Here is a 12,500-nt window from a genome sequence, read left to right as displayed (position 1 = left end):
CACTTTAATATCCTAACAACTGTATAAAATTCATAGTGCGCTCGAAGCACATTTAAATTCAAATTCAAATTCAACGACAGTCGGCCGGATTCCTGGCCGCTGTTTACCAAAAACAGGGACGAAAACTTAAGGGCGCAGTTTTATACGGAAGCAGCATCCCTCTTTTCAAGGTAACTATCCCACAGGTCAACAGAGGTTTGCCACGCATTGATCACGTGCTTCAACTGCACCTCAGGTGGTAGCTCATCCAGTCCAGCAATTGGTTCATGTTCTTTGTTGTCAAGATGCCACTGGATATATTCACTCAAGCTGGAGAAGTACATGAAAGTTGTAATAAAATGGAAACTATATAAAGAATCTTTATGTTTATTCACGTAGCGGGCACAGAAAGATATGCAAGACAAACAATCACCGCATAAAATGAACGCGAAAAAACCCCTCAACGTCACACTTACATAATGTAATCTTCACGTTTTATATTCGCGAGTTCTTTAGAGCGAGTGAGCTAACGATACAAGCAATAGTGCGAAATATTCCCATCTGAGGCTCCAGAGAGATCTAAAATAAAGTTCCACTTAAGGACCTTTTCAGAAGTTTGAAAGATCTAACTCAAATGCATTTGATTTACCTCATATCTTCCTCTCCCGGAGTGGCATCTCCTCTGAGGTTGAGCAAAATTAGCTCCAGGACCTCGGAGACGAAACGATCCAAATCAACCCTCCTCATGCTATTACTAAACTTCATCATCTGTTTCGACGACATGACGTGTTTGTAAGTATCCGCAATCTGTTCAAATGGATCCTACGTATAACACATCAGATAATTAGAAGTCCCCCTTTTCACTCAAGGTGACGATGGTTTGTTTGGTTTGTTCCAATCCTAAGGATTGGTACTGGCGCAGTGAACTCTGGTTTCTCTAGAGTGAAGTAGGTAGGATTATTGTTACTCCTCCCAGGATAGGATGTTAGTCAATCACAGGTTCTCCAACCCATCCCTAGCATTTTGCCAGGTCTCACAACAAAACGCAGCAATAGTTTCGCAGTCCTACCCTGGACGAAGAGAGGGACCTGACCCGGCCAGAGCTCAAACCCAGACCTCTCTCCCAGACAAACCCTTAGACTGCATCAGGCTTGTACTTTCAAACAATTCTTAATAATGGCAATTAAAGCTCTGTTCCCCCCTCCCCCCCCCTTCACTCTAAAGTTTTCTTCATAGCTAGGACGAGCCAGTAAGGGTATTTTTGATGTCTAGTTTAGAGATAAAAAGGTCCAATGTTCCTTACCTCGCCTCGTTTCATTAACATTCTAGCTCTCTCTAGGGTCAGCAGTCTCCAGAGAGAGATCACGTGACGCAACTGGCAGCACTGCTGGGCCTGGTAAAGAGAAAAGAACAAACAGTAAAGTACTGGCTTCTCCCAAAGCTTCGGGGGACTTTGCATGGGGTGCTAGAAATGTACAGATTATGCCATAAGTGATTACATCTAGGACTGCCTTTAATTTGATGCGACGATGAAATGCTGAAATCCCAGAGATTAATTCCTTTGCTTCCAATTTAGTCTTCACGGTTACGACCTGTTACAGTAGATAACCCGGCTTTCTGCAAATCTTTTAGACCAGTTATTGACAGTAACCCGGAAATGATTTGGTTTTGCTTTACTGTCCTGTGTGATTGGTTTAAAAAGGTCACACCACCTACCCAAATAGTGAGATAAAAAAAAAAGTCAATCACGCAAGATCACGCTCGTGTTCCCGCGTTTAGCGCCTCTTGCGTGTTTGCTAACGTTTGCTGCAAGTTCACCATTGTTATCACTTGGGTCTTGGCTTTACAATCTTATTATAAACCGGACCACCGAATTATGTTTTGCGACAAACGTTGTTCGAAACATCGTGTCACGAATCGAGTTCAAACAAGCAAAGTAAAAAATGGAATCACCCTGTTCGCTTTGGAAAGGTTGCGGAAACACTGCATCAGCTATTGCAAGCTAGGGACGCAGAGTGTAACACTCACCCCTCGTACAACTGGTAATAGTAATTTTATAACGAGTCAATGTACACGTGATTTTATACCTTGAGACTGCGAAGACCGTTTTGATGAGGCATGCGCAGTACGTGTTGCAGATAGTGATTAAGGGGCATGTCAGGTGATCCACCAGTGGAGGACAGGAAACCAATGGCAATGTCCAGAGACGACAACACGTCACAAATGTCTGCTAGTGAACGAAACTCGCCCAGAATTTGATGACTTACTGCTGAACTCAACGGAACCTAAAAGAAAGCAAGAAATATTGCATACTTAATGAACGATATGATGTCAAAACCAGAGACCTTCACCACTCTGCCACGACTCCTCATTGAATATTACTCCTGCTTGTCTGATGGAAATGTCTAGCAGGTCATTGGTCAGTAGCTGAATGGTCTATTACGCTCTTTTTCGGGCGGTAATGGTTGGCTAGAAGGACGGCCTCTGAGAGGGGGCGGGGATAGAAAATACTAGCTATCACAATAAACTGTTTTACCTGTGGATGAACCTTGGCTTTTACTGAAGCGAATACAGAGTCCAACTGGATGTCTTTGCTAAATGCAAACCTCTCATCCTATGATTTTAACACAACAAGTTCTATTAAACCAAATCCTTCAGAAAGAAAGAACTATGGCAACTAGCGGCACTCCTTATAGAATTGTTCAAATCCACTAAACAATTTAAACCAACATTTAAATTTTTACAAAAAGAGAGGCATTCCGAACGGGATAAACTGGTAACAAAGAGCTCTGACTGACACAATCAGAGGTACAGTTTACCTTGAAATCAACCAGCGGTCTTCCCCTTATAAACCTGTCAATCAGTTGTCTTTCCAGGGCTTCCCAGTTGTATTGCACCAAAGTTCCTCGACCCACCTCTAGAGAGTAGTTACACTGAGCCAAGATGAGGGGTAACAGATCTCTCTCAGTGTGGTATGAGATCAGATTTGAGCTTGTCACGTCTTGCAACTGTATGTGAGTCAGGTCTCTGATAAAAGGCCGGAATAGAATGTCATTAGTTTCTCTCACCCTTTCTCAGCTAATTCGGTCGCGAGTTTCAGGAATAGATTCTTCTTATTACACGACTAGAACAGTTGCGAGAGCCAACAACTAAAATCAGGCAATCAAACGCTTTATTGCCGGTCCAATACTTTCTCAGCATTCCACTTTTTCCCCCCAAGATTTTAGATTAGCTTCAAGTTGGATGGTTGGGTTTGACTCTATCAGGGAAAGGGTTTACCCCACCGAGTGATATTCATTCCGACCAACTAGACGAAACAATGACCATAAGAAGTCAAGGCTCCCGTCTCCTTAGAAGGCTAGGTGAAGGAAAATATTTAGTTGTTGTACTTACCTCCCCTGCCCGCCAATCAAGTTCTGGTATCGTTCGTTGAACTCGTTGTGTACTGTGGTAAGGAAAAATACCAGGGCTGTGGAACAGATACCCATCCCTGAGGTATTGGGCAGGAGTACAGCCAGAGGACGCATGTTATCCATGGTCTTCTCACACAAGTCCGCTGGGGGACGAAGACGCCCTGTTTAAAGACAAGGACAAGTAAACAATAAATGTACTAAATGTACTTCTCCAGAAGAGGAAAAATTAAATCGCATCCTCAATAAAGTGTTTTCTATTCTTTAAGTCCAATTAGAAATAGCATAAACACTTTACCTGTAAAATGTGCTACCATAGCTTGTACGCCATGCTAGCTATTTAGCAACGTACATGAGTTTCCCGAATTACCGGGGACTATGCCAATCTTCGGAGACAGCTTTCTGACTACGCGCTTTTGTTTTATTAACTGACTTTTAATATTATAAATGAGTGTGGTTGATGATGTATCCAAACATACCTTGCTGGTCAAGACTTAGCCGCACATGGTTCCATGCCAGGTTAAAGCTGGCAATCAGTGACGTAAGTTCTTCTCTCTCTGTTTCTGTAAAGAAACATACAAAGACACGTAAGTGCAATATGAGCTAGTAATAGAATTAATCTATCATTTGACGTCCTACTTACTAGACGGGATCATTCGAAGAAAATCTCGTATTTTGATTTGCTCTGCTTCAGCTCTGTCAATTCGACGGTGGAATTTGTCCATGAGAAGGCGCTGTAGCTTTACGATGTCTGGCAGGAAACGGAGGGCGCGGAGTTCGTGTTCCTATGGATAAAACAAGGCCACATGGACATTTATTTCATGTTTTAAGTAATCACTCGTTGTTACATATACTCGTTCATTTTGTAGATTTTCGAGGTAAAAGTATGCTGCAAGTTTCCTTTAAACTGGATATCTAAATCATATACAAGGTTAAAGTTCCCGCCACAATGGATTCAGTTCGGGAACTTTCAAGTCAATTAACCTTACTAAGAAACTTTAAATGCAGAGGTTAATTTGTTGCATTAGCGATGACTAAATACGGTTTGAATTGGTTTACCTTACGTAAAAACTCTGCCAGCACTTTGTTGCTCTCAGAATCGGTCGACGACACCTCCTGTTGAAAAGTGTGCGAGAAGTGATCCAGTGTGACCTGAGTCCGGTACCTCCACAGGGCGGGGCAGGTGGGAGGAACACGGTCAGTCAGGGCCTCGGTAGGGACATCAACCTCGTAAAGCTGGCGCATCAGGGGGTTATTACCTGAAAAAAGAAATGAAATCTTCTCTTAATTTCCAGGGCTTCACATACGCTTAAATTAATTTCCAAGAGATAGAGGAATGACGTTTAACAGTTTCTGACAACAAACAAACAAACAAACAAACAAACAAACAAACAAACAAACAATAGTAAAACTGGGAGAACAGCTTTATGTCCCGAGGGGAAAGCGCTTCTAACATGTTCGTAACACATAGTGCGTTAATTCACACCAGATCAAAACACGTAACGTCTAAACACAAGTAAGACATTTTTTAGGTGAGATATTCACACTCCAGTGGAGGCGCGGTGACCCCATGGTTAGTGAGCTTGTCCCCGGATCGAGCGGTCTGGGTTCGAGCCCTGGCCAGGGACACTGTGTTGTGTTCTTGGGCAAGACACTTAACTCTCACAGTGCCTCTCTCCACCCAAGAATATAAATGGGCACCGACGAATGGTTGGGGAAACAAATCGCGGAGGAGTGACCCGCGATGGACTAGCATCCTGTCCAGGGGGAGTAGAAATACTCCTAGTCGCTTCAGGCTACAGAAACCGGGATAAGCTCCGACAGCTATGAGTCAGTCGGCTTCAAGGCTTCACTTTTTTTTTAAATCACACTCCAACAGTGATCGTTAATTTACTTTGAAACTTCGAGAAAAGAGAAGACTCAGACTGGTCTTAGAGATCAGAATTCGCTGTCGCCAGTACTCTTCCTATGACCTTTCATGTCAGGACACATTACTGCCGGTATTGTCTGGTTAAGCATACATGACTCATGTAACTTACCAAGTCGCTTGTCGCCGACCAACATCTGCAAACAACGTTGAATCTTCTCTTCAAGGTTCTTAACAAAAAGGGAAGAAATCAAATAAATGATTAAACCACCGTAAAGGGTTCAAAACCAAACGGCAAATGATCATACATACTGTCAACACTGGAGTCACAACACTGGTATTGAAGACTGTTTCCCAGTCTCTCCGAGACTCTTTAGACTTCAGATCGCAGGCGACGTTTAAGGCTTGTTGTGCTACAATAACAAGTCGGCGTGAAATTATGTTAAAAGTTAACTAATCATTTAGAAATGGTCAATACTACTGTACTCGATCAGGACCACCATAAAACAAACGTTCCGTGGTCTCCAGCTCTAATCATGTCCTCCGTCTCCGCACTAAATTATCTTTAAGATTATGATCTATTTATAAAGTTCTCGTTTCTATAAGAGAAAGCCTCGGAAAGAAAAAAACAAGAAGTCTCTGTATCTATACTGGCCATGTGCAAACAATAAATTATTATCGAGGCACGGTTCAACATTGCTTACTACGAACTCGAAAATACTGTCCTGTTAATCTCTATATCATTTCGTAATATGCAACCCAAATCAAGTCTGAGCTGAGTGAAAAAAAAAAAAAAAACCCTCATCCAGCCTGGCTGCAGTTACTACAAAAAACCAAATCAACAAATCTGAAAAATTTGTTACGTTTCAAATCTTACGATTTGAGAGGTGCGCTGTCATTTGTACCAAAACCATATGAATGCAGAGGACTGTATCGTCTATGCTTCTTCCCAGGCTACTGGCGAGAAGTTCTACATCCAACTGCAGGTGATCCCATAAAAAGCGTGACAACGCCGCAGGAGGAACTCCAGGATTGATGAGAGCACAGATGCCCTATACAAAGAAAATAGGAAAGGGGATACATTTTTCAAAGTCCAATATTTCTCGCTTAAATTCAACGATTAAGCTTCCTCATAAAGACTGTTTTCCAGGAAGATACAAGCGGTTGGAACAAGACGCGAACTGACAGGTTCCCACTCTCGTATTACTTTTGCATACGAGAGGACTGGGGACGAGTCAGAAGGTACAAAAAGAAGTCAGTCTCTCTGTATGTCTACATTGTGACGACAAAGTAGACACAATGAAACGAGCAAAGAAATCAGTGTGTCTAACAACCACATAGCAATAAGGGTGATTCCAAGTGTTTTTGCTAGTTTTAACCACAGCAGCAACATCAAATGACAGCCACGACAAGACACAAGATCCGATTTAGCAACCTGTCGTGCTCATAGGAAATCTAATGGTTTATAAAAAGCTAACCTGGGGTTGCCGACACGCCCCCTCGATCATGGCACAGTGCATAAGAATCCTCATAATGCCAACAACTACAGGTGACAAGTTCCGTTCTGGAGCAAGACTTTTTGGCCTGGCGCTAGGATGACCAAGCACGTGACCTGTCATGGTACGATCAGCTCTACAAGGAGGAGAGAAGGAAAGAAGTCAGTCAGTCCGTCGCTTGGATGCTGCACACATTGTTTTCATTCAACTAAAGATAATCATGGTAATACTTAACGAAGGATTTACTGCACTAAAATATTGCCTGGAGAGTAAAGAAAATACACACAATACAATATTCTGCTGTATATTACGTATACATAACACAAACTATAGCCAAGTGCCATACCTCTGGGCTTCAGTATTTCCTTGAGAGAGAGATCCTCTACCGCCGATATGGACTTTACACTCTGGGCAAACCTTCACTTCCACGGGCCGGCCACACTACAACATATACATTTACGACTTTTTAGTCCAGCACTCTTCAATTTATATTCAATGTCTTCAAAGAAATTGGCAATGATTGAAATTGGTTAATTGGTTGCATTGGCTGAGGACAGTAGGCATAGCAGCAAATTTCACTTGGAATCGAGGGTTAAGTCAGACGGTGCTAGCAACAATGAAAACCAAGAATTACTTTTGTAAAAGCATGTATACGATGTCAAAATATGTACGTTTTCTTGTAGCTGACGATCATTGACGGCAATTTTTCCGTTCAGAAAGGGCTGAGGCTGATAAGGTGGTGTTATCAAAGTGTTGTTGACCAAAAGATAGCGAAACCACTTTACTGAATAAGAGGTGACTACCACTTACATTTCCAATGTAATAGGGGTGTCCTTTTGGGCACTCTGCAAAAAGAACAAGTCAATTAACATCACAAAAAGCCCTCTCTTAACAACTTCGAGGACAATGTTTTGAAATGCACAAGAAGAGCTACTTACGATACCATCTACCAGACTCTCGCATTCCTGCCATTGCTTCTTGAAGGTTGTCGTCAGGCATTGTTGGAAAAAAGGCATTCTATAAGACGAAAAATAGATCCCTGTCAAATGTTTTTTACTTTAAAATAACCCATAGACAGTACACGTTTCACCTGGCCGACAACTATGTTTCCGTAACTCTACAGAACACTTTGCCCTTGGCTATGTAGTTACCGCAAACATAGAGGAATTTCGTTAAACTGAGCCAGTTGGATAAACATGAGCCTAGTTCCACGCTATTTCCCGTTCTTCGAGATGTTTACAGTACTTGTAGTTCTACAACCCCATGGCACTGACAATATTGCAGAAAGCAGGCAGGCACATTTCCCCAATACGACTTGTTTAACAAAAATCCACTGCCTTGCCTATTGCATTGATGTTGGTCAGAGGTGATGAGGTAAACCAATAAAAGCTTTCAAAATTGCGTGGGCTAAGTTTAAAATCAATCAAGGCAAATAACTATTCGTCCTCACAATTTCCGTATTCTCTGTGTTTTCTAGCTTTACCATTCCCATTTCTGTAATCCATTTAATTGAAATCTACGCAATATCGAAGAACGGCCACACTTTTTGCAAGCGTACCATCAAGGCTGCAGGATTGTCCATGAGCAGTCGCAGTGGTTCACACACAGTCATCTGGTTAATACACTGTAATACTGCTGTAGTATGAATGACAATTTCTGCCAGGTTCTGTTCCAGGGCTGAGCGACCAGGAGCTACACGGACGCCTGGAAACCCAGCGGCACCTTGAGTGTTGTCCAGAAGTTGGGTGGCAAATGGTTGGGCCTGAAAACAGTTTTGAAACAATGAACTAAATATATAGTATAATGGACAGTTGCATGTCTCATGCCTCATACCAAAAGAAAACGCCATAAGGAGAAGCTCACAGGCGAAATGTTCCGTTTTGACTCACCCTGGCAGAAAGATGGGTGTCATCCTTTAGAAATTCTTGAAAACATTGGTGAGCCTTAATCAGCAAAACAGAACAAAGAGATAGTAAGTTGACACGACCCGGAATCAAACACACGTTAGCTTAAGATGATATGTAAAACGATTGATACTAGATGTCAGAAGCAGCCATGGCTTAGAAATGATTATGAAACGCCCGCCAGAAGTTCTGGATTTCCCATTCACACGACAAATATCCTTAATTAGTCAAGCTGACCATGTTTTTAGCAGAACAACAGTAGTGACAAATAGCACTTCAAGGCGACCAAAACTAACGGGTGCTGGCGGCTCAAATCCATGCAAATCCCAAACTATTCAACAACACGCTTATGATGAGTTCTCAAATATGGAGCACTTGCCCGACACTTACTTTTGCAGAGAGCTGTCGATGTGCGGACCTGAAGCCATAACAAGTGGTCACCTCACGGTATTCAGACAACAGCATCATGACATCCCTCACGACAGGTGGTAAGACAGTGCTCTGAAATGCAACGGGAAGTTTATAGTCAGCTGGACAACATTTTCACTCTTAATGATCTTTTTCATGTCAGACTTTGTGATCGGGTTTTCAACGTGTTTGGTATATTAACACTTTTTTATTAACAAAGATTTCATCATAGGAAGTTAGGAAACAGGAAACATTGGAGTGCTTTCCTTGGACGTACTCTATTTCAAACTAAAACCGTAGAAAACCATACCCTGTCTGGAGTCACAGAGAGCTGGTATTTAGGTTATGGAAAGAACTTACTTAAACAAACGGCAAAATATTCCACACACGTCATTCAGTACTTCACGCTTAAAGCGGTCTTTCACCTTTCTTAAAATTTACTTTCCCTGAAGAATTGCTTTTCAAACGGACAACAAAACAATGGTCCAAATTCGAGTGGACCAAGGCCGCTAACAAAACTTCAAAGAAGCATATCTGTAGAGAGTTAGTCTGAACCTGAAGTCAAATGTTCAGACTAGCACTGTACAGATGAGGTTTAAGTCATTTTTCGAAACTGAACTATTTTTGCTCTCTCGTTAAAGGCATACGCTGTTTCTTCCTTTCATACCTGGAGCACTTCAGTTAACTCCCGGTGCGTAGCACTAAGGACTGTTTTAGCCATGGCTTCTCTGACCTTTTTGTAATCTTCTCCATAAATAACGAACCTATCAGGAACAAGATCCTCTTGCTGGAAAAGAAAAATAAATATTAGCTGCTAAAGGAAAAAATGAAGAGAAAAAGATGCTTAAGGCTCTTAACACGCAGGTGTTTGAAAAGAAAATACTAATGCTTTAGAAAACTTCATATAGTTACTGCAACCACCTTGAACCAAGGGTGTTTTAAAGACCATACCAGTGATATAGTTACGTTTATGGTAACCATATATGTCAAGATTCACATTCACGCAACTGATTTATCTTCGATATTCCCACACACAGACCCTGTAAAATCTCTCGATTCATCTTTACGAATAAAACGAATTCTGCATAACAAAGTTACAGAGAAACATCTAAGATATGGAAGGATATACAACACTTTACCTGTTTGTCTCTGTTCTCAGGAGGTACAATCCACTCAAACGCCTTTATTCCACACAAAACATGGATGGCCTCCACACCATACTTTCTCACCAACTGTTTGAGCAGGTACAATCGAGGAACTGGGCTCGAACCCTGGCAGCACATTCGTCTCACGCCTTCAAAAAGGGTTTCCAACTCGTTTCTAATTTGCAGGTTATTCCAAGGAGCTTTGTCTCTGTCCTCGACTGTAGTCTTATACATAAAATCAGCAACTAATGCTAGAGCATAACGTGCCTTTGCCACGCCTTCCAGCACAACTACATCAAGCTCTCGAGTGTGTTGCTGCAGTGAGCCTGAGGCCAATAATGGAGTACATTCACCACAAAGTTGCTGAGCTAGTTTTATCATCACCAGCAAATTTCCTGAGGTCTTTGAATACAAGCTGATAAGAGAGTCCTGCAACAAAGGTAAAAAACACTCCTAAAATGTTCAATTACAAAACTGTGGAATGACAGTAATTTCTAGCGATAATTTTCTTGCTGTGTTTGCTGCCCCAGGAAACTCTTTTCAAAAAATGTTGCGTGGCCAAATGCAGCCGGTTGACTTGATTTTCTTGGAACTAATTTAGAATTCAGATATGTATGATGCAAACTCCGGTAAGGATTAGGAGAAGGGACTTTGCCATAACCATGAAAAACTGGCAAGGTATAGAGTTATGAAAAATTGGAAACCCCGCCCCCACCTCGATTAGTTCTCGAACTACAATGGACGACAAAAGTGTTGAGACACTTGGCAGTAAAATTCGATTTTGGAGGGTCTTGGACACATTTCCCCCCTTCCCCCCCAAATGCTGATTTTTCTGATTTTGAAAATGCGTTCCGCCTACAGGTTCATTTTCCAGAAGTGTAGCAGCTTTCGTAAGCTTGTAATTCTCTTCATTGTTAGCAGCTGTTTTAGGGCTAGGGGCATTGTTTCTGTTGTTTGTTCCATTGTTCTCTCAAAGAGTAGCAAGCCATTCATGTGAGACCTTACGAGGGCTGCTACATCACCCTCATTTTCACGCAAATCGAACTCAATTCGACTTGAAACATTTTGCTCGAGCACTCGCTTTGAAAGAGAGGCACAAGGTAAACTCGGAAATGGCCTATTTCTAGTTCTAATGACAGTGGGTATTTCATTTTGCTAATAATACCAAAGCTCACCTCCCAACAGTGCACAAATAGTTGACAAACTTGTAACAGATGCTCCATTTCTGGTCTCAATCCTCGGGCCTCAGATAAATAGTGCGCCAAATTCTCTTTGACCTCCTTATCACTAAATACAAATACAATTAGGAAACAAAGTTCAGTACCTCTTAAACAATTTGTCTTTCGTCTAGTTGAGGGCAAAGGAGGAAAATGGCTTGCTATCTTAAACACGTTTCAGGGAATCAAATACGTTCTATTTTCTAGTTTGGTTTTTTGATCTAATGTTGCTTTGTGCATTATGTTATATATCCACATCACGTGACTTTTTGAACTTAAATCGGCCAAACCATGCTTTTTTTATTTTCAAGTTCGATAAAAACAATGATCGACTAAGTCTTTTTGGATCTAAGCAGAGGTCATTAGACCAAAATTTTGCAGTTACATTAGATTGTACGAAATCAATAGTGCCTGGGTTTTCAACTAACCCTGTCCTCAAGAGCTGCTGTAGCAGAAACGATCTCACCACGGGTGTAGCGTCAATGCCATGTTCTGGGAAGGGTGAGAAATCCTTAGTCTTGGAACTACCTTCTATTACGTAACTCATGAACATGGCAAACAGCTCAGGATCCATCCCAGCATCACCAGCGTTGGCACCAAAACAGAACAATGAAACCAGTTCCATGAAAAACGAATTGCACCGACGACGGAAGTCATAATGTTCTTTAACAGCTTTCCTGTAAGTATAAACAGACGGTTTGAGGGTTTTGTTGAGTGTGGACAAAACTTTATGATCAAGAATACGAAGAAACTGAGCACCAATTATATTTCCTTTGAAGTTCGTCCCGCTTCCTTCGGTAAGCATGAGGCTTTACACCGCACTCATTTTTGAAGGTCGACTTCTTAGTAAGGAACTTTTAATTGCTTTACTGAATAAAAAATCCCTACATCTACCTTATGAACTTGGTGGACAGTATTTTGAAATCATCAGGGACATCTTGTTTACACAACGGACACGTTCGTTCTCGCTCGATCCAATTAGATACACAAACCAGGCAAATCACGTGACCACAGGGCATTTTAACAGGGTCTTTTCCGGCTAGACCTTCCAGGCACACTGGGCAGGTGTTTACA

At 41.8% G+C, this 12,500-nt stretch overlaps 1 protein-coding gene across 4 annotated transcripts in view; it reads right to left on the bottom strand.

The window, feature by feature from the left end:
• LOC110054510 (E3 ubiquitin-protein ligase rnf213-alpha-like) overlaps positions 1-12,500 on the bottom strand; it is a 117,088-nt gene that overhangs the window by 356 nt on the left and 104,232 nt on the right. For all 4 annotated transcript variants that reach the window (XM_089274525.1, XM_089274526.1, XM_089274527.1 and 1 more), the window contains 25 exons: positions 12,321-12,500; positions 11,855-12,103; positions 11,385-11,496; positions 10,204-10,638; positions 9,732-9,851; positions 9,047-9,157; positions 8,642-8,695; positions 8,311-8,514; positions 7,691-7,769; positions 7,563-7,597; positions 7,099-7,193; positions 6,735-6,888; positions 6,134-6,308; positions 5,569-5,669; positions 5,429-5,486; positions 4,449-4,648; positions 4,033-4,174; positions 3,869-3,952; positions 3,373-3,553; positions 2,799-3,006; positions 2,516-2,593; positions 2,067-2,264; positions 1,283-1,372; positions 629-801; positions 1-309 (listed from right to left, as the gene is read on the bottom strand). The exon at positions 1-309 is cut by the window's left edge and continues 356 nt beyond it; the exon at positions 12,321-12,500 is cut by the window's right edge and continues 6 nt beyond it. In XM_089274525.1, coding sequence (XP_089130651.1) covers positions 141-309; positions 629-801; positions 1,283-1,372; positions 2,067-2,264; positions 2,516-2,593; positions 2,799-3,006; positions 3,373-3,553; positions 3,869-3,952; positions 4,033-4,174; positions 4,449-4,648; positions 5,429-5,486; positions 5,569-5,669; positions 6,134-6,308; positions 6,735-6,888; positions 7,099-7,193; positions 7,563-7,597; positions 7,691-7,769; positions 8,311-8,514; positions 8,642-8,695; positions 9,047-9,157; positions 9,732-9,851; positions 10,204-10,638; positions 11,385-11,496; positions 11,855-12,103; positions 12,321-12,500 — 3,685 coding nt within the window. In that variant the 3' untranslated portion in view covers positions 1-140. The remainder of the gene's footprint in view (positions 310-628; positions 802-1,282; positions 1,373-2,066; positions 2,265-2,515; positions 2,594-2,798; positions 3,007-3,372; positions 3,554-3,868; positions 3,953-4,032; positions 4,175-4,448; positions 4,649-5,428; positions 5,487-5,568; positions 5,670-6,133; positions 6,309-6,734; positions 6,889-7,098; positions 7,194-7,562; positions 7,598-7,690; positions 7,770-8,310; positions 8,515-8,641; positions 8,696-9,046; positions 9,158-9,731; positions 9,852-10,203; positions 10,639-11,384; positions 11,497-11,854; positions 12,104-12,320) is intronic.

This window comes from Orbicella faveolata, unplaced genomic scaffold, assembly GCF_042242905.1.
Source record: "Orbicella faveolata isolate gen_17 unplaced genomic scaffold, um_ofav_v1 contig_36, whole genome shotgun sequence".
In the NCBI taxonomy this organism is placed as follows: domain Eukaryota; kingdom Metazoa; phylum Cnidaria; class Anthozoa; order Scleractinia; family Merulinidae; genus Orbicella; species Orbicella faveolata.
The sequence above is the reverse complement of the archived record's forward strand: the minus strand, read 5'-3'. Positions and strand labels throughout refer to the sequence as shown.